General features: G+C 37.0%; 1 protein-coding gene across 13 annotated transcripts in view; it reads right to left on the bottom strand.

Moving 5' to 3' along the window:
- Nucleotides 1-25,433, bottom strand: part of plekha6 (pleckstrin homology domain containing, family A member 6) — an 88,147-nt gene that overhangs the window by 36,178 nt on the left and 26,536 nt on the right. For 10 of the 13 annotated variants that reach the window (XM_079844756.1, XM_079844754.1, XM_079844766.1 and 7 more), the window contains exons 2-5: nucleotides 15,297-15,380; nucleotides 12,963-13,095; nucleotides 11,929-12,033; nucleotides 11,666-11,738 (exon numbers count right to left, since the gene is read on the bottom strand). In XM_079844756.1, the coding sequence (XP_079700882.1) occupies nucleotides 11,666-11,738; nucleotides 11,929-12,033; nucleotides 12,963-13,079 (295 nt within the window). In that variant the 5' untranslated portion in view covers nucleotides 13,080-13,095; nucleotides 15,297-15,380. Of the gene's footprint in view, nucleotides 1-11,665; nucleotides 11,739-11,928; nucleotides 12,034-12,962; nucleotides 13,096-15,296; nucleotides 15,381-20,082; nucleotides 20,362-25,433 lie in introns of those variants that run through there. The other 3 variants (XM_079844763.1, XM_079844768.1, XM_079844762.1) reach the window with 1 other exon arrangement.

The raw sequence follows: 25,433 nt of genomic DNA on the forward strand, positions 1-25,433 counted from the left end.
TGTATGGAAGCGACAGAGAGACACAGTGACAGAGAGAGAGAGATAGCCATCATCCCTCAGTGACTTAGTGCTGCAGGAATTCTGGCTCTCGACCAGCTGTACCTGCACTGAACAACCAATCAGAGTCTATTATTCTGTCAACAAAAAGGCCAGGCAAAACAATTCTGAATAAGAAACCTATACTGATATGGAAAAACATGATCTCCACAACAAACTTAAAAACAATGAAATACATGAACACTGTATAAAGGAGGGTTATAAAACAACAATAACAACACCACAATCTAAACCTGTCTGTTAGGGTTGTAATTACTACAGAGATTGACAAGGAATGTCATTTTCTGTATGGTTATGAGTTCAGATATGATTTTCAAGGGTTGATTCTTTAATTTAGCCCTCTCCAATCCTGATAACATGGTTACAGGCTAGTCGTCTGCAAAAAATGTAGCCTTACTATGCTTATTCGCCCCCTTCATGTAGCATTTTGTCACCTTTTCCAGTAAAAATTTCTAAATATATTTAAAAAAAGATAAATCTACCTGAGAAGTAAAATTGCATAAGACAATAAGACATGGTTTTAGAGAATCAATCTTAAAATAACTTTATTTTATTTTTCTTACCGTGTTGGCATATATCTTGTGTTAAGCATATTTTTTAGTGGTATTTAGATCACTATAAAGCAAGATGAAAACAGATCAAGATTTAGTTTTTTTGTCAGGCACCTATTTTTATCACTCTGAAACTCATCTGAACTGTGTCCAAGTGCATACTTCTGTCTACTTTGATATGTAATTTTACAGAACTTATACACAAAATATGTTTTGTATACTTTATACTGGTTATGTAACGATTCTAAATTCACAAATTCTCTCAGAATCTGTCGTTTGCCTTTTCAAATGATTATTGATACCACAGGCTTGGGAAGATCCTCTATTTGAAAATAGATTATAGTAAAAGCCTTGACAAAAGGTGCAGTCCAGTTTACTGTTGTTTGGTGGAATCCCCGCAAATTGGGAATTTTGCCTGAGGGCGAAAGATTTCCCCACATAGATTTCGCAAATTTGCTATTTTAACCAACAGAAAGCTGCTTGGTTTGAAAGTGACTTCTCTGTGAGCTGGGCATCATACATCGCTACATTGACAATGTGAAAAAAATGTAGGGCGGCACTTGATTTTGTCTATCGGGAATTGATTGGATTGAATTGACTGTGGCTTGCTATCGCTGTGATCTCATGTGGGTGACAGGTTGTCTCGCCCTCATGCTGAAAAACATCATAAGAGAAGAGATGACGTTGCAAAAAGGGAGGGCAAGTTATTTTGATTAAAGATTACAAAGGCATATGAATTTTGCTGCAATATATACTGCAATATTCCTCTCACGATTCACCAGTGAGAGTGCCCGTGATTACCACCAGAGGATACTCCACCCCGGACTGTCACTCCATCAAGAACTACATTTCCCATAATCCTTTGCCCGCACTCATCTTCACTCATTGTTTACACCTGTGTCTCATTTACCTCATTTCCTCTGCCTATATCTAGCTGCATTTGGATCCTCAACCTTTTAAGTCTCGGAGCAGTACGTTACAATTCCATAAAAAAACAAGAATTGTCGCTTAATAATCATTTCATTCAAGCCTCTTATTTGGCATACATCTCTGATATCTGCAGTGACAACAACAGCGAGCCATTTTTCAACGTCTCCTCATGTTCAGAATACCAATTAAGGCATTAAATTGCATTAAATCACAGTTGGGTAGAAGGATGTGGGGTGATAAGAGGACACATGGTGTTGTGCCTCCAAACACAGCGCCGTCGCCAAGATATTAAGGGAAGCCGTGGAGACGTTTGGGACACAGCCAATTTCTGAGTGTTGCTGATTATGATTTTTAAATAAATGACCCTCTCATCCCAGTGAGCCAGTCAAGGAAGGAAAGAAACTTCCTGTTGTTCCTGGAGTGTGTTTGTTATGCCAGTGACTCTCATTAATATTGTTATGCGTTAAATTTTTGAATATACAATGATCTTTGTGTGAAGTAGTTGCAAAATGTATTTCAATGCAAGTGGGATGACACATTTGTTGGCATACTGAAACACAAATACCCCTTTGACTCTGCATCTGATTTCTGATTCCAGACGTTGAGGTCAAAAGTAGGAATAGTTCTAATCCAAAAATTAAACGGAATGCACTTCCTTGTTCAATACATAAGCTATTGATTTCAATAGTTTGATTTTAGCACGTTGCTAAGCTAACAACATGACACACTATAATGTAATTATAGTATACATTAATAATTAAAATACACAAACTTTACAACCAGTGGGTAAAATAACCCATCGATTAAATTTAAATAAAATTACATTGAACAGTTGTTATTGATACTATTAAAATCAACATACTTTCATCAATCAACACATTTTTCATTTATCTCAGTTCACCTACCATCTTAGATTTATTTTATTTTTTTTCAGGAAAATGATGGGAGTTAGATTTTGACAAGCTAACAATGCAATTCCCAGAATGGCATAAAATGACGGAATGAAAACTAAGATTGGGTAAAAAAATAAACATTATAGTTCAAAAGTTTGGGGTCAGTAAGATTTCTTAATGTTTCTGAAATAAGTCTCTTATACTCACCAAGGCTGCATTTATTTGAATACAAACATAGTAAAACAGTAATACTGTCAAATATTATTGAAATGTATTTAAAAATATTTATCCCTCTTCGTTTAGGGTAACACTTGGCTCCTTCGTGGTCAAAAGTGACTGAAGCCTTGAAATCGAAATTATTTCCCCCCCCCCAGGAAAACCAATGTAATATATTTTTGTTCAATAATATTTTTTGATTATTATTTAGAATTTTGAGGGGATTTTATGATACTATGCAATATTCATACACATTTTATGAACTAGTTTTTCCCGGTAGAAAATAATACACTTTTTTTCTCTAATATATTTTTTGATAATTTTTCAAGTAAAGCAGGGGCATTTAACCCTAAAATTCTATAATTTCTGACCGAAGAGGCCCAGAGGGTTAAAATGTAATTACTGTGATGACAAATCTAAATGTTCAGTATAATTTGAAAAATAAATTCTCTTATGGTCTCCAAACGTTTGATGAGAGGTGTATAATAAATCATCTTATATAATAAACTCACTGAACATTTTTATTGACATTTTTTCAGTACTGAAAGTTTATTTATAATCAGTTTCTCTTGCTTTCTGCACCTCATCTTAGATTTTTTTTTTAAATTGAGCTGCAGCAATGCATTCTGGGACCATCTTCTCTATGAAGGATGTCAGGAGTGCTCATAAAATGCCTTAAAACACACCCTCCGCAAGTAGCCCACTAGGTTTTGGACCAGAGCACGTGTTTTGTTGTTGCCTTCAGTATGTGAGGGTAATGGAGAGGCAGTGTGAAGTAATTAGACAGAGAGACGTGGGCAAAGTCAACAGGGTTGAATCATACAGCCGTAGCCCCACAGGCCTGGACTCACCGATATAATTAAACCTGCTGCACACAGAAAGCTTGATCCAGCCAAGAACCATTACTGTAGACCTCCTCCTCAGGGTAGACGCATACACAGATGTTCCTCAAGTTTATGATTAAATTGCAGCCTGAGATGGGAACATTTTAGGATCTAATGTGATAGGGTAATGGAGCTCTAATGGGTCTCAAATTTACACAACAAATAGATATTAAGGAGACCAGTGAGAAAGCAGGATTTGCTCAGATGATCAGCAGAATCAGCTGAATCAATGATCAGAATTCTCATGTGTGAATGCGCAATATCCGCATGCAAACTTGGATGTAGGGAATGTGGACAGCTTTATCCTCCATAGGCCTTGTGGAAGAAGACAACAGCCTTTATACCTTTTTTTACTCTAGCCCAAACAAACCCCATGACATGCGTATCCAAGCAGAGCCGGGAGGCCGTCTAGCGTCTTCACTCCCTTCAGAAAACCTGAGATCAAATGCATGGGAGTCCTGCCAAAGGAATACGCTTGCATGAAGACATTAAGGTAGAAGTTCAAAGAAGGAAACAGCACAGCCCCTAACACGGGCCTGGAAGACTCACTGCAATTCCCGCATGAAGGGATGAGGAGGTCTTCAAGGAGAGGAATGATCTTCAGAGCATGTTCTAAAAGAGAATGTGTTGGTCTAGTGGTAGTTTTGTTTGGCATGGAATTTGTTCAAAACCCTACTTAAAGAGATTAAAGTACATCCAAAAATGAGAATTCATTTACTCAGCCTTGTGTGGTTCCAAACCTGTATTTTGAAGAATGTTTTAAGTGTTTTCATCCATACAATGAAAGTCAATGGGGTCCAAAACAACATTGGACCCCCAATGACCCCCATTGTTTAGACGGTAAAAGAAAACATTAAAACATTTATGAAAATATGTATTTTCTGTTCAACATGACATTTTCATTGTTTGGGTAATCTTTAATATGAATTTTTAAATAATGCACAAAACTTGACAGCCAATTATCATGCTTTTTCATTGTTTGGAACATTTGAAAAGACATTCCACTGGAAACAAACACTTGACTTTTTTCCCCAAGTAACATAGTAATAACATAATTTAAAATAATTTTTCAAAGTTGCATTTTTAAAACATCTGGAGTGGCACGTGCCCCGTCACATTCAATTTGCATGATGCTTCTGAGCAAACACACAAAACCTTGCTGTTTTTACACGGATGATTGGCAGTTATAATCTCACAGAACAAGTTTGTGTCTGATACGGCACGCAAGTGTTTAGATACACAGGAACAAGAAGCCAGTTTCTGAAAACTGAGAAAAAACTAAGAACAACACTGACAGCAAGTGAAGAGTGAATTTTACAGGAAGTCTGACATGTTTGGAGACGTTGAGAGACTCATATTTGCATTACCTCAGACAGTATCACTGTCAACTATGGTCAGGTGCACACACATAAACACACAAAAACAGTCAATGGACCTAAAACCAAAACTATGTGACTGAATAGTAGCATCATCAAATGTTGTTTGCTTCTAAAACAATGCACAATGAATCACTGACAATAGTGTTGCCATAAGATTACGTAATACAATGATAAAAAATTGTGATTACATAACTTAATGTTTTGATTTATATTCTTCTAAATGATAGACTACACCTTCTTTAGCAAATATGAAGACAAATCACTGACTGATATTCCCAGACAGTAAAATATGTGGATTTTAAATCACTTAAGGAAATGCAAAATGTTCCTAAAATGAGGGACACAGAGGAAAACATGCAGATTAAAAAAGAAATATAGAGTGATAAAAAGGAGTGCACTGAAAAATACATTTTCTTCAGTATTTTTCTTGTTTTCAAATAAAATTGTCTAAATATTCAGAAGATAAACTTACTACAAAAATTTCATTAAAGGGTTAGTTCACCCAAAAATGCTTTTTTCCCCCATAATTTAGTCTCCCTTAAGCCATCCTGTGTGTATATGACTTTCTTCTTGAACTTCTATCCTGACTCTTCTCGGCTTTGTAATGTTGAATAGTGCCAGAGTTTTTGAAGCTCCAAAAAGTGCATCCATCCATCCATCATAAAAGTCATCCATACAACTCTAGTGGATTAATAAATGGCTTCTGAAGTGAAGCGATGTGTTTTTTTTAAAAGAAAAATATCCATATTTAAAACGTAATAACTGGCTGACGCTTAAAAAACTCTGTATTATTCAATGCCATTACACATCTGGAAAGAGCCAGGATATTATTTAATATAATAACTTTCGGCTGAAAGAAGAAAGTCATGTACATCTAAGAGGAATACTTCCTTTTTGCATAGAACACAAATGTAGAAAGAATGTGGTCATTCTTTTCCATGCCATTACATTACTTCAAGTTCATTTTATTAAGTATACCTAAGTAATGTTCAAGCATATTTTAAGTATATGTTATTTAGTAAGTATACTAGTATCGATGTACTAGTAAACTTGTAAGCATACTATTTCAATACCGCTTGGGATTAAATTGGCCCACTTTAGTATATAAAAAGTATACGTTTAAGTGTACTATAAGTGTAAAAGTAATACACTTTAAGTACACAACTAAGTTTCTCATTTGTACTGTATCTGTAATACAAGTGAACTTATAAGTATACTAGTAGTTTCTTTTTTAGTTTGTTAAAGTAAACTAGTTTAGTAGTTTTATACTGCAAGTATACTTAAGTTTTCTTAAATGAACATAACATCTTCCTAAAAGTTTACTATTTATAAATTATTTTGGTACTTTAAGTATATTACTATGTTCCTATTTAGGTATTTTTTTATAATTGAAATATACCTTTAAATCTTTCCATTTTAAAAACATTTTATTGGAGATTCACACATCCTTTTTTTTATCAACACTTGAATGTGGGTAAATTTCATAAATAAAAAAATAAAGAAAACAAATAAATAGCTGAGAAAATAGCATTTTTGTCCAAGACATCCACATCAAATTCAGAATGATGATCAAAACACAGATGGAGTAGATCGAATCCAACATCAACCCCGAAGCTTCATTGTCCTGTCCTCTCCAAGGGTTTGACACTTCATACGGTAACATTATGATTTATATGTTGTTTAATGTTTGATGATCACATTATTTTACATTTACGTTAGCAATCTTCTATCACTTGATTCTGCTTCTTCATCTGTGTTTTGATCCGGAGATTCTGTGCTACCTTATAACAGTGTAAAAATGGATAGCTTGAAAATTAATATCGTAATCTTGTCATTCAGCTCCTCGCTCTCGTGATGAATGAGATCTGACTCCTGCTGTTTGGCTCACGATGCACGTTCAGTTTTGAATTGTAGTTAATCTGTTTTCTAACTGAACTAAATGATTTTTACTACTATAAAATATCAAAACGATGGTGGGGGCGGTGCCGCGGTGGTTGATGTAACCGGTCTTATGCCTGTAACACAGACTATCGCAGCAAGCCTATTACCAGTTATTATCAATCTAAATGAATCTGCTGCGAAATATAGGAGCTTGTTACTGGGACGTGTTTTGTATCACTAGTGCAGCGTCCGTTCTATGAGCATATAAGCCCTGCCCACGTGAGATGTGCGGCTTCTCGAAATTCCTGCCTTTATTAGAGAGAAGAATATGTTCAGCCCCTTCCCTCCTAAGCTTCGAATATTCTGTGTTGATTACTAACGAAGCTTCGAAGCTCAAAAAATGGTATTCAGACCAGCCCTAATTAGAAGTAAATTCATATGTACACTACCAGTGGACTAGCCTACACAAAAATTCAGGGCCCGAATGCATGAAACCTCTTAAGTGGTTGTACCCCTAAGGGGGAAAAAATCTTAGCCGTCACCCTTACCTAAGTGTTTACACTAAGCTTTTCACGAAAACACGGCAATGGAGAAGCGGTTGCTATAGTTACGAAATCTCACGCAAATAAACAGAACATAACGGACCACTGACTTTTAAACAAGTTTGACATTTACTAAACTATACAGCTGTATTACAATATTTGAGTTATGAATAATATTAAAGGCATCTGACGGACGACACAGAGCGTCCTCGAGCACATTGGTTTATGAGTCCAACTACGACACCTGACCGGAGGATGTTCAAAATCCTGCCGCGCCACTCGCATCGTTTTTCATTAAATGACATTATATATGTCCAACTTGTTGTTATTGTATTGTACCCACGCATCAACGGCAGTTTGGTGATTATTCACTGAATGACGCGTTCGGTGTCCTAGACGCAACATGTGCCAACCGGCTTTCCAGTAATGGAAACAAAAAAAAATCTAAAACAAACAGGACCAAGGACAAACAGCATTTTTTTTTTAAAGACAGGGAAAAAACACCCAAGCCTGCCACTATAATCAGTCACTCTTGCGCAAAAGATGAAAGCCTGCCATGAAATAATTAATTCAAGTGCACAGTGGAAGTAATGAAAAAAATATGAAAACTTTGGTGTTGAATGTTTATTTAATCAATATACACAGTGTCACGTCATACTTTCAACAGGTTTACTTTAAATGATTGGTAAAAAGGCACATCGGTAAATTTTTTATCAATTAACATGAAATCATCCATCACGTTTGAGTTTAGCAGATGACTTAAGTGACCTATTTTGATCCCTTAATTTTTTAAGGGGTAAATGGAGGACTTTGTTGCAACGTATAACAGAACTTAAGGGAAAACTTAAGCATTTAAGGGAAATACTTAGTAACAGCCTTAAGATTCCTTAAAGGACAACTGTAAAAATGTTTCACCTGAGTTTTCCTTTAAGTGGACCCTTAAGGGTTTTCTTAACTTAAGGGCTTTCATGCAACCGGGCCCAGATACTCAGAATTAGGAACATATCTTTTTTCTTTATTTCTTTCAAACAATGTACGTTTATAAGACAGTAGGTAAAACAATGTGTAAAAAGTACTTAATAGGCTACTCAATCAAAAGATTATACACAACAAGCCAAGTATACTTAGAATACGTAATTGTACTTTTAAGTATATCTTGATCAAAAGATTGAGAACAAGAATAGGCCAAATATACTTCCTTTTCTGTCAGTATAAGTCTAGTATAGTCCAAGTATAATTGCCATTTTAAGTATATTTCTGAGAAGTACATAAAAAGTAGACTGGAATATACTTCTGTCAGGACCACTATCGTCAAAGATGATAGCATATAGTTTAGATTGGCGGTATGGTTCTGTTCTGGGCAAGAACTCACTGCTTAAATGAGGTGTAAATTTACCAAGGGTAAACAGAACAGAACCAACGATGTATTGCAGATATCATTAATGTCAATATTAAAATGTACAACCTAATTCGGGAATTTTGTCTGATTCAGGGGGAATCAGAATGCCAAATCCTGACTGACGAGAGGAGGAGGAGGAGCTGGGGATGGAGGAGGGTAATAGCAGAGAACCAGAGAAACGCGATAGCAGCTGATAGTACTGAAGGAGCTTATATATGCATGCTGTGATTGGCACTGTATTCCTATAGGTTGTCGTGATCAGCTGACAGTCAGCTAATGCAAGCTTGACTAACGTGACCTGCCAGAACTAACGCTATACGCTTGATTTTCTTATTTTTAGCTTAAAAGAAGTATGCTAATAGCACACTTGAATAAACTTCTTTTTCGTAAGGGTATTCTTATTAAAGTGGAGGGTGGAAAGCCAGTGAACTAGTGTGCTGCTGTTGACATAATACTGACTGCGGCTGGAGGGAAGTGGGCAGGACACATGCCGGACATGCATGATGTGCATCAGCTGATGTGCATCATCCACACCTGCAGGCAACCTCTCATATGATGACATGTCTAAAGCATACCCACTCATTTTCGAGAGCACACTATCTGTCTATGGAGTTTAAATTTAACCATTAGAGCGTGGGCGGGGCTTGGGTGACAGAGAGGTTTGAAGTGTTCCAGTATCTTGCAAACCCAAAATAGAATATTTGACATCCTCTGAAATTATTAGTAGGTTGCTATTTCAATATGTTAGCTATGATTTTTCTTAAAATAAGTAAATATTTAAAAAATTACATTTTATTTTGTATAATTTAGAGTACAAATAAAGTATGGATATAATGTTGGTGTCTCTGAAATACTGGTCTGAGAGGGTTAAAACCCCAGATGTGACCAGTGTCTAAAGAACGGAGCAAAACAGAACTCTAAAATTGAAATGAGAGAAGAACATGAAGGAACATCTGGATGAAGCTGCATACCAAATATCTTAACATCCTCCTCTATCCCACAATGCCTCTGGATGTTGTTGATTCTCCACGCACGAGCTGTGACTGACCTTCACGGCTGGTCTAAAGGAGGCGGTCATATATTCTTGTCACGCAGATCACAGACGTCGCTTTCTGAGTGCGTGATTGATGTGTGTGAATAGTGTGAGAACAAATTTGCTTCACACTTAAATTTGAAATGTGTCATTCTTGCACCAAACTGAATTGCAAAAATGTCTTCCATTGGCTAGACAAACAGATCCCATTCCAAACTCACACAACTGGTTGAGCAAATGTAATTTGACAATTTACGGTATTTTCAGGTTACTTTAACTAATACTGTATCTCAAACACACAAAATCGATGTGTTTATGTACACATTTCAAATACTTTTAGCCTTCATATAACCTATTTCCTTAATCTCCAACATTATACACTCTTTAGGAATCCAGCTACACTTCGTTAATTTCTCTCCAATATGGAAAACGAGCTGAATATATGTGCAAATTGAAATGTCATTTAAAAACATGTAATTACCCCAAAGCGAATCAAAGATAATTACTAATGTCTTGTCTATGCGGCGGTTGGAGGGCAACCACAAGTTGGATGCTTTAGGTTTATGTAAAACTCAACCATGACAACATCAGCCCATGTGGCTGTCAAGACAACATCACGAGAGAGATCAAGCGAAATAACACACAACAAAACAAACATGTCTAAACATGAAATCCTCTATTTTCAGCAGTGAATATAAACAAACTACTGATGTGCAGCATAACCCTAAAAGTCCAGTGGCGGTATCATGGTACTTTGACCACACAAGTATTCATATACAGACTAACCAAAAATTATTCAGACAGCAGATATATTTTTTTACTAGTGGGTGCAGGGCACTATACATTTTAAATAAAGTAAACTGTGACATATTATACCCAAAAACTCTTCATACAGTGGACTATCCGTAAAATTGATAAAAATGTGGGACCAAAATTATACAGACACTTTTCCTTGACCATGTTTTGCTTAAGTGATTTTTATTTAATTCATTTTACTGAACAAAATGAAGCATTGCTTGGACATTGGTTAACCTAAATTGGTATTATCTAATTGTGTACTTAAATTTAACAGATGACAGCTGATTGGTTGATTGTAATCCATTACATACCTTTCTATCAAAGTTATCTGACATTATCAAGATGAATTTGTTCTGACACAGTTTAACTCTGAATTCTTGTCATATTTTATTTCCATTTTATAAACTATAGCGAATAAACTGAGATAATGTGAGAAAATGTGTCTGAATACATTTTGGTTTGACTGTATACTGTACACTAACGTTCAAAAGTTGTACAGCATTGTTCAAAAATGTGAAATATTACAATTTAAACTGTTTTTTGAGGATTCTATGAAGGATAGTAAGCTCAAAAGAACAGAATTGATCTAAAATAGAAATCTTTAGTAACATTGTAATTGTCTTTACTGTCACTTTTGATCAAGTAAATGCATCCTTGCTAAATAAGTGTTCATTTCATTTGAAAAAAAATCGTATTGACCTCAAACTTGGCGGTATGGTATACTGTAATATTTATATGGCATTATATGGTTCTTCAAAAAAATACAATTGATTTACAGTGCTTCAAAATACCATGGTACTTGTTCTGTTGACACAACATAGATAATACAGTTTCCTAAAGCCTTCATAGAGGATGTGTGCTTGTGCTAGACTGTCATTATATATCTACTTTTATACTTCTCTTCTTCACTACTGGCAGAAAACAGTCTGTGTGCTGAAATAATGCCATGGGATAAATTCAAATATTGTTTTATAAAACTGGTTTTAAAAAAATACATTCAAATCAGATAACTTTTGAGCTTCTGGGGAACTCACTGAAATGTTTAACCAAATGCACAAGGCATGAATTTATGCATAAACTCCCATTTACATACACAACCTACCTTTATAGTAGAAAAGACATCGATCTGTCAGCACAAACCAGCGCTTGTTCCACTGTTTCACACCACTGCTTGCCTACATTACAGAAAATGAGAAAGAAAGAAAAAAACCAAGGCCTTGAAACTACATCTAAGTGCATAGACGTTTTTGAAAGAGAATGGCTTAAGTATGGATTATAGAGATATGGCTTTAGGCTGTGAGGGCGTATTTGTTTGTCTGTGTGTCTGTGTGGATAATGGTGAGGTTTAAGGATAAGCAACAGTACCTGCTTGTGAAGCCAACCCTGCTGGGCCACCTCAGCGTTGGGGTTGCGGCGCATAGAGTTGGAACGCTTCCCAAATGTGGCGGCTCTCTTGGGTGTGCGCGTGCCCTGGTGAGAGAGTGTTTACACAATAACACCAACAGCAAACACACTCAATCTGGGTAATGAATGACAGTGGCAATGGATTTGCATTGTTAACAAAAATTAAAACCATTAAAAATAAAAAACTACATAAAATAAATATAAACTTTATATTAATTATTTCAGTAAGATGCCAAGGCATCATTTCTAAGTTTTTTTTTATGTTTAAGTACTAAAATTTCTAAAACTAAAATTGAATACAAATTAATTAAAGCTAAACAGAAACATAAAAAAACTAATACAAATTATGAAAGGAAATAATATTACAAAAAATGTAATAAAAATAAAAGCTAATTCAAATTAATATAAAATTCAAATATTCTATAATAGTACAGTATATAAATAATATTCAAATAAAACCAAGCAGGACAAGACTTGTTTGTTATATAAAATATAAATTAAATTTTTTCTTACTTTGTACATATAACATAATATAATATAATGAATATAATAAAACAATATAAAAAAAATATGTATTTTAAAATCATATATAATATAATTAATATAATATCATATTATAATAAAATAAAATATAATATAATATAAATAATATAACATAATAATAACAACAACAACATGTAAAATATAATATAAAGTAATATAATAATAAAAGAATATAAAAAGCATAATATTTATTTTAAAATAATATATAATATATTGAATATAATATAATAATAACAACATGTAAAATATAATATAGAGTAATAATAAAACAATATAAAAAGCATAATATTTACTTTAAAAGTCATATTTAATAATAATAATAATAATAAAAGTATAATTGATATTAAAATAATTAATTAATTAAATAAATAAATAATAATAATAATAATAATAATTATTATTATTATTATTATATTTCTAGAAACGAGTTAATCTATAGCAGCTGTACTGACCCGTGTGTGGTTCTGGGAGTCCGGGGGCATCTCAGAAACCATGCTGAGATTGTTGGCGTTGCTGTTTGCTTCGCTGACTTTGTTCACGGGCCCCCTGCCACCCGCCTTGCCGTTCATTTCCAAATCAGAGCTCCTGTGAGCACACACACAAAGCCATTGAGCCATCCCAGCGTTTGATCCCGCAACAATCTTCTCATCTGCCTGCGTTCAACGCACCAATGCAGAGAAATCATTTTCAAACCAATACACTGACTCAAACTGCTGGAAAACTGAGGGATTATGGGAAGGAAGCACACAGGCATTTGGGAGAAGCTATTTTTATTCCCAACTGGCACCGTCGTAAGGCCGCACCCCTGAGGTTGCAGTTTAAAAACAGGCGATGGTTCACAAAGAATGTGATTGGAGTGGCGAATAGAGGAAAGAAAGAGAGAAAGGGTTGGTGGATGCAGGCCTGCAGTCCCAGGTCAATCGTATTGATCTCCTTAAAGGGCCGCCCAGGCCCTCTCCAACAGCCTTCGATCCGCCGACCAGCAAGATGAATTTACAATCCCCGGAGCCGCCCGGTGGCTTCCATCTTGGAAAGCTCACTGTAGTGCACGCTACCATCCGCAGTCAGTTTATAGCCATACGCAAGTCATTATGAGTCTCTGAAGCAAAGAACATAAACACATATGGAACGGAGCATGCACGTACAGATCAAATGAGGACATAAAAAGACACACAATCATTAGCGGAAAGTGGGAACACGCACACGACAGTAACAATTACTACATTAGAGCACGATACCCACACCAGAAACATCTCTGCGCTAATTATCTAGGCTTTATTTAGCTATCGCTGCAAACAGCGGGTATGTTCCAGCGGCTTCCTGCGTCGTAACAGGAAATTAATAAAATTAAATCCTGGATGGATCTCAGCTTTAATGGCATCGCCTCTTATTAATGTGCTATTGGCTCTCGACTCAATATTATATTGATCCGGAGGAGAGCAAGATCTTGAGAGAGAGGTAAGTGCATTCTCTTTGTCCAGGAGAAACGTTTGACAAAATTTATAGAGGAAATCAAGGAAATTCTGACATGTTTATCCGCCACCTGTTATCTAATGCGGCTTAAAACAAATTAATAAAATGCTCTCAGCGTAATTTAACCTGACAATACCGTCTGTTTGTATATATTTATGTTTCCGCAAGTGTACAATTATTGTCTAGTGGCTATTATACAAAAAGGCAGACAGAACAGGGCTGGTCTGACAAGTAACTGTTTTTCTGTCTCATCTCCTTAGGGGCGTTCACACTGACATTTGCAGCAACAACGAGCCGGAAGTCATTCATTTTCAATGAGAGTCGATGATTTCCATCAACATGAGTGACACAGACTGTTGGGAACACCATGTTTTTAGCAGCAAGTAAACTGACTCCATCTCAAAATAAAAAATATGTCATTTTTACATACAAATGCAGCATGAAATTTGACGGATTTAGATAAAAGTATATTATTTTATCCTTATAAATAATTTTTTTATTATTTGTTCATTGTATAAATGCAGCTTTGACATTTCCTTTTCTTTTTGTGTTCAACGGGAAAAAAGTCAATGATATGTGACTAAGCAAAATTATATATGCATATATAAGAGCTTTAGACAAACACCTTTTTCCTTAATTGTGCAGCTCAATCATTAAAATATACACTATCTTTGAAAAGTAAAAATATAAAAGTACCGTTGACGTTTTTGTTTTTGAAAGAGGTCTCATCAAGGTTGGATTTATTTGATCAAAATATTTTTACAATTTAAAAAAAACTGTTTTCTATTTAAATATAATTTAAATGTATTTTATTCCTGTAATGTTAAAGCTGAATTTTCAGCAGTCTTCAGTGTCACATGATCCTTCAGAAATCACTCTAATATGATGATTTGAAGATCAAGATACATTTCTTACTATTATCAATTTTGAAAGATTTTGCAGGCTAATATTTTTGTGGAAATCATGATATTTTTTCTTCATCAGGATTCTTTTGATGAATAGAAAGTTTAGAAAAGCAACATTCATTTTTTGTAACAAATTTCATGTGTCTGAAGTACTAATTTCTTTAAGGGAAAAAAATATGTCTGACCCCAAAATTATGAATGGTATTGTACATATTTTGAAGTTGCATTTACAATCTATCATGGGGATGGTACCACTGTGCGTTATGTTATTGTTGTCAGAAATAATTAGGTATGTATCCAAGTTTTTTTACAACAGTTTAACAAGCTCTTCTTCAACAACAGAATTAACAAAGGCAGTATAAAACTAGCAGCATTTTTACAAAAAAAAATAAACAAAAGATCACTTACAGCAAGGGTTTCAAAGGTCCGTTGTCTTCCAGGTGCGTCTGGATCACTTGCTGGTGTCCAACTGTTCCGTTAGGGTCATTTTGACTGAAAAGATAAAAAAAGACACTTAGGATTTCAGACTGATTGACAAACCAGCCAAAACAATCTTTCAAAAACTGTCTGGAAGAATATCAAGCCAAAAGCAGCAGCAACTGATTTTCCATTTGTTTAAGATGCTTCAAAACTCGTTCTTGTGGCTTCAAACCTGTTTCACAGAAGGCACATCCCTTCTTTATTAATAATTCAGCATTACAACATCATGTCCGATCAATACAAGGCCACTTTCTTTTGTAAGTCCACATGAGACAACTGCTGTGGAAATTAATGGCTGTCAGCGCTTGTGAAAGAGCGTTTTAAGTGTGGACAGGTTGGCCCTCAATGCCAAAATATCAACAAGACAGTTCTTGGAGAATAACACGTCAGAGTTCATACACACCTATTATATTCAGTCTATATTAAGAAAAGACATGTCTTTTTTGGTACATATAAAAACCTTGAAGTCTGGAGTTCAACTTCTGTCACACTTTCTCTGACCTCGCTTCATGTGTTCTCCCTGTGGATGCGCATTTGAAACTTGTCTCTCGGGTGTAAATCCTACAAGTGTTTTCATCGCTGTGTGTCACTTTTCTGGCTATTGATTTTACAACTGCTGAAGAGGGAGCAAGCAAATACGTTTTCTCTGGGTTTGGTTAACCTGTTTCTCTCAGAGAACCATGGATACAGAGACATCAAATCAAAACTAGCATTTAGAAAAGATCCAGGCCATAAGATATAATTGTAGACATGCTACAGTCAGGGTGAAATTTAGACTTGTTTTGCTTCAGGAACCACATAGCAAAATTTGCTACTTAAACTTTAACTAAAATGAAAACTGAAAATATACAAAAGGGCTGAAATGAATACTATTATATATATATATATTAGGGATGCCACAATTCTCAATATAACATTGAACCGTTCGGTACAGCATTCATCGTTCAATACGCGCTTGTGAATTGCGTTTTTTTCGGTTTTGCATTTAATTAATTATTTTTCTACACATTCTATCATTTGCCTCCATCCCAATATAGGCTACTGAACAACGCGACATACATTCACATCACACGTTAGTGGTAGAGTTATACTCAAGGAACACTATAGTTATTCACAATCACGAAAGTTCATTATTTGCATGTGTTTTAAAGCCTTACCGGTTTCATTCGTGTGCGCGGTTTTAACGCGCGCTTTTCGGAGCGCGCGCACTAAACGCCTGTCTAACACGTGATTACAGGACTAAATAGTCGTCTTACTGCACTAATACTGTGTATACACACAAGGTTAACATAAACACAGTGGGTTATGTCTAAAGTGAAAGTAAAATCGCGTGTGTCTGTATATTAGATGCACGCAGGTCTTAAATTGACAACAGCACAGTAGTGAACACGCACAGTTCATCAGGGACAGTTCATCTCTAAAATTATGTCATTATTACCAACAGTAAAATATACAGTATAGGAGATCTTTTCTTCTCCCTTTTAAAAGTTTATAAGCCTATTTATTTTCATACCCTAACTGTGCTTAAATCACAGTAAATGGCTAATTACTTTTCATTATTTGCATTTAGCATTGATTTTACCTGTCTGCTTGTCTGGCTATCACCAGACCAAGCTCAATTTAAGATTGAACATTGGTCTGGAGAGTCTGCTCTGTATTTTCACCTGCACAAGAGGCGTGATCAACGAAAATTATTCAAATGACTGTAAGTAATTGGATAGTCCTTCAACCAATCAGACCACAAGAGGCGTGATCAATGCATCAATCCATCCCTTCTCTATCCATCATTGTGCTAAACCCGCCAATAGCGTTCCAGGTGGATAAGCCAGTCTGTGATTGGTTCCTGCAAATGTGCAACAGACGCAGGATAAATGAACGCAAAATCAAATCGCCGGCAGATCAGGCTGGGTTTACCCAGTCTACCTGTCTGCAATAGTAAATATAAATAAGTAAAGACAATACATTTAATGCATTGATTGTTTTGCTTGTGAAGTGTAGTGAGTTTCACATGAAGATAACGATCAAATAGCTAGAGTTAAATCCAAATTTAAACTAGACATGATTGCTAAGCTCCGGAAGAGCTGGAGGAAGTGGCTAGAGAGAGGGAAGTCTGGGCGTCTCTGCTTAGACTGTTGCCCCCGCGACCCGGCCCCGGATAAGCGGAAGATGATGGATGGATGGATGGATGATTGCTAAGCTAACATGAACCAATAACCTCTACATGCCTTTTAATCCTATGCTTAACCCAGGGTTAAAAAGAAGTTAACCCAGGGTTAAGAATAATTTTAACCTTGAGTTAAAGCTTCTCACTTTGAAGGGGTGTTAACACCGCATTTAACCCTAGATTATTAAGCCCTGCTAAATGTTGTGGTGACTTGATTCAAAACGCTAAATGTCTACATTATAGACTCTAAAAAAAGATGGACGACGCGCCTTCACTCTCTTCTGTTGACGTAAGTGAAGCCCCCAGTGTTCAGATATGGCACTGAGTCTTGAGTCTGCGCAGTAGCAACTTGAAGCCCGAGTCTGCGTAGTAGTGAGCGCGAAATGGAGCCGCGATATCAAGGTCCCGTCCACACTCCCGCCTAATCAACAAACTTTTTGTAGTTAAAACTCCAATCTCCTCCCGAAGTTCCCGAAAAAAAGTCTGTTAGTGCCTCAGTGACTACTTCTCTCGGAGCAGCTGTCAATCATAACATCACACCCCAGTTTTTATAGCATCAAATAACTAACTAAAACCAAACTTATTTAAAAGAACAAACACTTGAACTAACATCAGGGTGGTAAAAAAACAGCCTAAAATGACAAATAGTATCTTTGGAAAAAATTTATTTGAAGTTTAATTTGATTGTTTAGTGTGTCTATGTCCCATTTCATTTCATGGAGGGGGTGGGCTTTATGACCTATACTGCTTCCAGTCACCTCGGGGCGATCGAGACACGTTGGCCATAATTATATTTAGCAATTATATCTAGCAGCTAATGCAAAGGCTGGAAATCCATGTATCCTTTGCTGAAATTTCTTCATCATCATGGGGAACGCGGCTTATGATTGCTTAGCAACGTTAGTTGTCGGTTTAGTTTGTTCTGCAAACTAGGTGTATGCGAGTAAAATGCCTTTAAACGTGAAAGGAACATCTGTTTGTGTATGCATTTGTAGATTATATTGCAAACAAATGATTATGATAGTCTCACTATACTGTAATGAGAAATACATGTTGAAAACAGTTTTTTTTCAGGATTCTTTGATGAATAGAAAGTTCAAAAGAACATCATTAATCTGAAATAAAAAGCTTTTGTAATATTAAAATGTCTTAACTGTCAAGTTTGACAAATTGCATACTTGCTGAATAAAACTATTAATTTCTTTAAAACAAATCCTTACTGACCCCAAACTTTTGAACAAGTGTATAAAGCAACAAAAGCTTTCAATGGTTTGTTTGTAACAATTGACATTTATTTCTATGACGTTAACATTCTTTTTATGATTAAATTGTGCATTAATAGGTTAAGCAAAACAAATGTGTTTATATCCGAGAACCTTTTATACACACACTTAACTGCACTGAACACTGAAAAATGACATACACTGTGTGGTACAGTACAGATATTTTGAGAGTCTTTTTTTCTTATAAAGATCCACAATTGTACCTTATTTTCCTTTTCTGAAGTTGGCAACCCTAGTTCATACTCTGTTTAGTTTCATTGTCTGAGAGAAAAAGTAAAAAAATGTTATTAGCAGTATTAGCGAATCTATGTGTACAAGTCACATGTTTCACTTGTATAATGACATAAACCTTGTAAATTTAAATATTAGAAATGTAACCCCTACGTTTACGCATTTACAATGAGGAATATGAAAACCATGCATTAAGATGGCACAAGATAACTAAAAAAATCAACCTTGTTTAACAATTTCAAGTGTGAAAAGCCTGTTTCTTGGATCTACAGTAAAAACACTATACTTAAGGTCTTATATTCATCTTGTTCTTGTCCTATCTCTTCAGTTTGAAATTATTCGTACATATTGCAGACACACCTCTTCAGTGTTGTTTAAGTGCACTTGAACAACATGCCAATTGGATAACACAAGCAGAACTCAAAGTCTGTGCAGTCTCTGTATACACTGACACACAACACACGCGGCCTGATAGGTCGGGGACCAGAAGGACAAGCCAAGAATACACTCATGCTGAAGGCATCTACCTCTTGACATCAAAAAGGTACACACACCAGAGCTCCGTGCTCCATATAACACCAGAGGACAAATGTTTAAACAAATCTAGCACAACAGCCTAGCCACTGAAATCAGGTTGAGGTGTGCAAGTGCACGTGTGCGCGCTCCGATGTGGTCTTGCTCGCTCGTGTGTAACCTATAAACCTACATAGAGGCACAAGACATACATCTGCTCATAAATGTCGCTAATATGACCACTAATCAATGATTGAGTCGTTAGCAATCAAGGAATGATTTAGCAGGATAGCAACGGAGCATGTAAACGGAACCACATTGGAATCCAGTAAGGACACAAATGAGGTGCCAACACGCACCGATAACACGCAAACTTTACACAAATAAACCTCAATATCTCATAAAGATGGTCCACGAAAAAGCCAGCACTGCATTGCAGTCCTGCCTGACCTCCAGCTCAGAGTTTCCCCTCACACTGCTGTCTGCCGCTATAAACTCTCTCCCAACATACTCCCTTACCTACCTCACTCGCCGGTCCGCGCGGAACTTCAGCATTTTCCCCCGGATCAATCATATAAGTCAGTGGGATGAGGCCAGGTGGAGAGAATAGCAGGTTTGTGATGCCGACAACAGCGAGCCTTTATTGCAGGAGCTGTAGGGTGTTGGATACAATAATTGCTGTCCTCTTTTCTCTCCTTGAGCATGTGTGCTGTTGCCAGCCAGCTTCCCTCTCTCTCTCTCTCTCTCTCTCTCTCTCAACCTCTATATCTCATTCTGGCTCTCTTGCCTTCTAGATCTGCTCAGCTCAGCTTATTTGGTTACTGGTTTTGTCGGACTCTCTCTCTTCCTCACACACGTGGGGCCTCCTATCACAGATCAGATTGAGATGTAGATGCTACCCCCATGCCTACCCGAGGAGAAGTCATGACCAGAATTCCCCTGGGACGCCCATGACAGCCTTGGATGTGGTGAAGGGGAGTGGCCGAGGCAAAAAAGACGTTACCCACTCAGGTAGGCGGCTTTGCATCTGCAGCCGCCCCCTGACGAGCCTTACCCAGAGACACACACATCACTCCCACACCACAATAATTAGATCTGTATATCACACTGAGACAAGCTCAACATTAAAAGCCAGAGTCTGGCGCACTAAAATGTCACTTTGTCATATATATTCACATCAGATCAACTTTAATCGTGTCTATGGATAATATACCCGGTCATATTCCCCCACTAAAATGACTCTTATCTCTGAGTAAAACAGGATTCGTGGGTAACTGCAGAAAAGAGATTTAATTGGAAATGAGGCAAGTATCACTACTACTATTACAAGACCCTTACCCCAAGTATTGAACTTTGGCTTGTATCTCATCATGAATGACACTTTACTTTCCTACATGATCAGATAATTTTCATATGGTGGGTGATTAAAAAAATCCCACTGATTTACAGTGAGTGTGCCTTAAAGGGTTACTTCAGTGATTTAGCATTAAGCTTTGTATCAGTAGAAACCCGGTAGTATATTCGAATTATGGTACTTTCCTTCCTCATGTCCCCCTGAGACAAGAGAATTATGCATTTTATTTCTGGAAACAAATTCTGATTTTTGGCCAGAGGCTAGAGACTACAGGAGCTAGTTCCGCATGTTTTCAACCCGCCCAGGGATCTGACTCACAGAATGTAAATGCGCACACCCGCTGCTGCTCAGCTCGGGCATTCATAACGGAGCAGTACGGAGCAAAGTGAGGGTTTCAACTTTTCAATTAATTCCTATGAAAGTTTAGCTTCCATATGCGATCTGATAACGCGCCAGACTGGACACACGCCGAGAATGACTGCCGCGCTTACCTCAGCTCTGCTCAGCTCTTCTCTCGTGATGAATGAAATCCGACTCATGCTGCGTTTGTCCCGTGACTTTCGTCCGGCTCACTCACACTTTATTGAAAAGACACAGTTTTTAATTGTAGTGTCTATTCTCTAACTAACGAAATTATTTTATTACTATGAATATCAAAACGACGTTGGGGGCGGTGCCGCGGTGGGCAAGTGATAACCAATAGCCGTGGCTTTGGGAGTGGTCTCGTAGGGCAGGAAGCAAGTGCATTCTGGGAGTTGTTGTCTTTCATCCACATGAGACAAAAATACATTTTCTGTCTTTTCTCAGTCTAGAAGGCACCAAATTCAAAAATAATTTCACATTTCTACTACATAAATGACACAGTTTAAATACACATTCATCTTCCCAGCGCTGAAGTGCCCCTTTAAGCCATATCTAGAGGCCAGAATAATCCCAACCTTTTTTACTTGACCTAGTAAGCAATCATCTAACATCCACCAAGAACACCCTAGCAACCCCCGTTAGACCCTATAGCAGGGTACCCCAGATCCAGTCCTTGAGGGCCACTGCCCTGCAGAGTTTAGCTCAAACCCTGATCAAACTCACCTACCTGTGATTTTCCAGTGATCCTGAAGACCTTGATTAGCTTGCCCAGGTGTGTTTGATCAGGGTTGAGGCTAAACTCTGCAGGGCATTCGCCCTCTGGGGAAAGATTTGAGGAACCCTGCCCTATAGCAATCATCAGCAACCAAAAAACACCTTATCATCCCTCTAGAGACCAATGAGTCACCCAGAACACCCTAGAAACCACATCTTAATCAACAACCATCTAAATCTCCCTAGGCTAGCAGCCACATATAAACCACCCAGCAACCCCCAAGAACACCCTAGCAACCCCCTGAAGACCCCAACAATCATCCAGAACACCCTAGCAACCACCCAGCAACCCAAGAACACCTTAGCATTCCCCTTAAGAACTAAGAGTCAAACAGAACATCCCAGCAATCACTTAGAACACCCCAGCAGCCACCTGCCCCATGGTAACTACCTAGCAACCCCTTAGAACACAATAACAACCACCTGGAAAGCCAGCAACCACAAAGAAAACCATAGCAATCACCCAGAACCCCCATCCACCACTAATCATTCATGTAGCAGCTCCCAAACATCCTCATGGAGACCCTAGCCGCCATCAAGAACAACCTAGCGACCACTTTGCAATGCCCTGGCAAGTATCCACAACCCTCTAGCATTGCGGAATTTTTATACAGGCAAGCAATTTCATTCAGAAAAATTCTGAGAATTCCAAAGTTAAATATTTCTCTGCTGAGAATCCTTAGATATTACATAATAATCTTTCCACAGTCACATCACATAGTGTACATGTAAACTAGATCAATAAATGAATTCCATCCGCCTATGTACTGTATATGTAAAAGAAGCCTGAGGCATCTGCTGAGGTTAGTCTCACGCTTTACCTCACCGAGGTGTGTCAGAGCTGTCAAGTCCAGTGAAAACACATGGCGGTCGTCCCAGTTTTTTTTTTAATCAGTGGGCTTCCATTATATGTGGTCTCACCAGATGGTCTCCGTATCACGTCCCCCGCTGTGTACAGATATGACAGGGACACATACAAATAGAAGGTGGCAGCTTACCTGCCCCTCTGAGGGGATTGCATATTGATACCTTCTCCTCACCCAATCTCCATCTCTTGCTTTCTTTAAACCACGAGTTATGAATGTTTTAATTTAATTCTTGTCTATTTAAACTAATCATGTTAATTATTTGCATTCCTGCTAATCCCTATTGTATTTTGAAAGACGTCAGCATTCGCTCCCTCCTTAAACCTTGGATATAAAGAGCAAGCATTCACACTAAGACACAGAGCTGGTATGGAATGTACCATACAAGCCTGTAATGTGTCTGGTTTTTGCTGTACAGGATGAAACGTGGCATGCTGACTCTAAACAGCACATCCATTTGCTAACAATTTACCTGCTGCGTTTGTGCAGTAAAAAAGGTCCTTCAGTGCTGTGCTTAGTATTGAGAGCTACGCACTCAAATTAAAAGCGTCCTTGCGGTGAAAGAGTGAAGGTCAGCCAGAGAGCCAGTTTGTCATCTGCGCTTGCGGGACCCAAATGGTTTGTATGGCGCGGTCTCCACTAACAGTGCCCACTCAGAAATCATCTGGGAACACCACAGACAATATGCGGTTTATGTTTTGTGCAGGGGTGGAATTTTGATTAGTTAAGAATGATAATGTCTACTCATTTCCAGATTGGAGAGATGGAAATCTTTGTGTGTGTGTGTGTGTTATTTTTTTTTGTCAATTATGAGTCATAGCATAATCTGCAGACTTAACACGAAGGTTTGAAAATGTAAATAAATAAATAATAAAAAATACTGTGGGGGTGAAAATATAGAATTTAAAATCTAATTTAAAATACAAAAGAATAAAGAAGAATCATTAAAATACTTAAAGGTGCAGTGTGTAGTATTTATGAGGATCTATTGACAGAAATGCAATATAATATACATAACTATATTTTCAGTGGTGTATAAAGACCTTACATAAATGTACCGTTATGTTATTATTAGCTTAGAATGAGCCATTTCTATCTACATACACCGTGTCGCGTGTACATACACCCTTACAGTCAAGTCACCATTTTGCGCCGCCATGTTTCTACAGTAGCCCTAAATGGACAAACTGCTCTACAGAGCTCTAGCTACTTTCTACTGTACAACATCTTTGTCCTGTGTCGGCCACCGTAGCTTCTCTATGTGCTCCGAAAGGGAGGGGTGAGCGGTGGGCGGTTGCAATTCACAACCTCACCACTAGATACCGCTAAAATTTACACAGTGCACCTTTAAATACTGAATTTAAAAATATTGAAATATTATTGAACTGGATAAATTTTTTTTTATAATATTTAAAATACTCAAAATATGTGATTTAAAATGTAATATATAGTAAATGAATAATTCTCTAAAAATATACCATTTTTAATATTTAAGATTTTATGCTATTTATGTTACGTGTGGGTGTAGAGAACGCACATAACGAAAGAGTATAGGATCAAAAACTGTGTTTAAATAAATCCACAATGGAAAAATCACAGGAGATAAACTTATATCTGATATCTGACAAAGAACTAAGGAAAACTAAGGGCTTAAAGACATGGGAAGTAATTAGCGGGAAACAGAACAGGTGTGATAGATTTATGAATTATGGAAACTAATTAACAAACAGGGAAACTAGGAACAGAGTGAAAACGAAACTAAAACTGAACATACACATTGCAATTTCTAGGTCTCTAATCAAATTTGTGACATTGCTCATTGATGGTTTCAGTGAAGCACAAGATGCATCTCAAGCCATGCAGATATAACACCATTAAAGCAAACAAGGGGCAAACCAAATACTAAAAAAAGCTTTGAAAATAATGTAAATATCAACTTTTCACTCAAATTGTCCGACTGATAATATAATCTGCAATGAAAAACATTGCATCAAATTAAAAACATGCAAAATAGAAGACTCAGACTTCGGAAGCCACTGAATTTTGTCACATTTGACTATTTATTATATTGTTGTGTGCTTGAGACAGTTAAAACACACCCGACTACATGTTTGACAAGTTAACCATGAACAACACTGCTAGTATTTCATGATGTCAGGTCTAATGTGCTCTTGTAAACGGAACCACCGTGCTCTGGCAATACTGGTGTTCAGCACTCTGACAGGTTTTCGGGTTTCGGCTGAGAGCAAAATCCAGCATTAAACCTGACAGTCTCTCGCTCCCCAGCCATATAGAGAGAACCGAGAAGTACGGCACAGTGGGCTTAAGCTTCACATCTCCCTGTCATAGCATCAGACAAGTATGATAAAGCATAAAAAAGGAGTGTAGGGAACTGCCTGGAGTCACACTGGCTCGTGGACTTTCACTAAACCATAAAGCGAGGAACAATTACAGTGATAAATGTATCTGTGATGTCATTCTAAGGCGCATTGTTAAAAAGATGCTAATTAGACAGAC

Source organism: Gobio gobio (genome assembly GCF_949357685.1).
Source record: "Gobio gobio genome assembly, chromosome: 19".
NCBI classification, from domain to species: Eukaryota; Metazoa; Chordata; class Actinopteri; order Cypriniformes; family Gobionidae; genus Gobio; species Gobio gobio.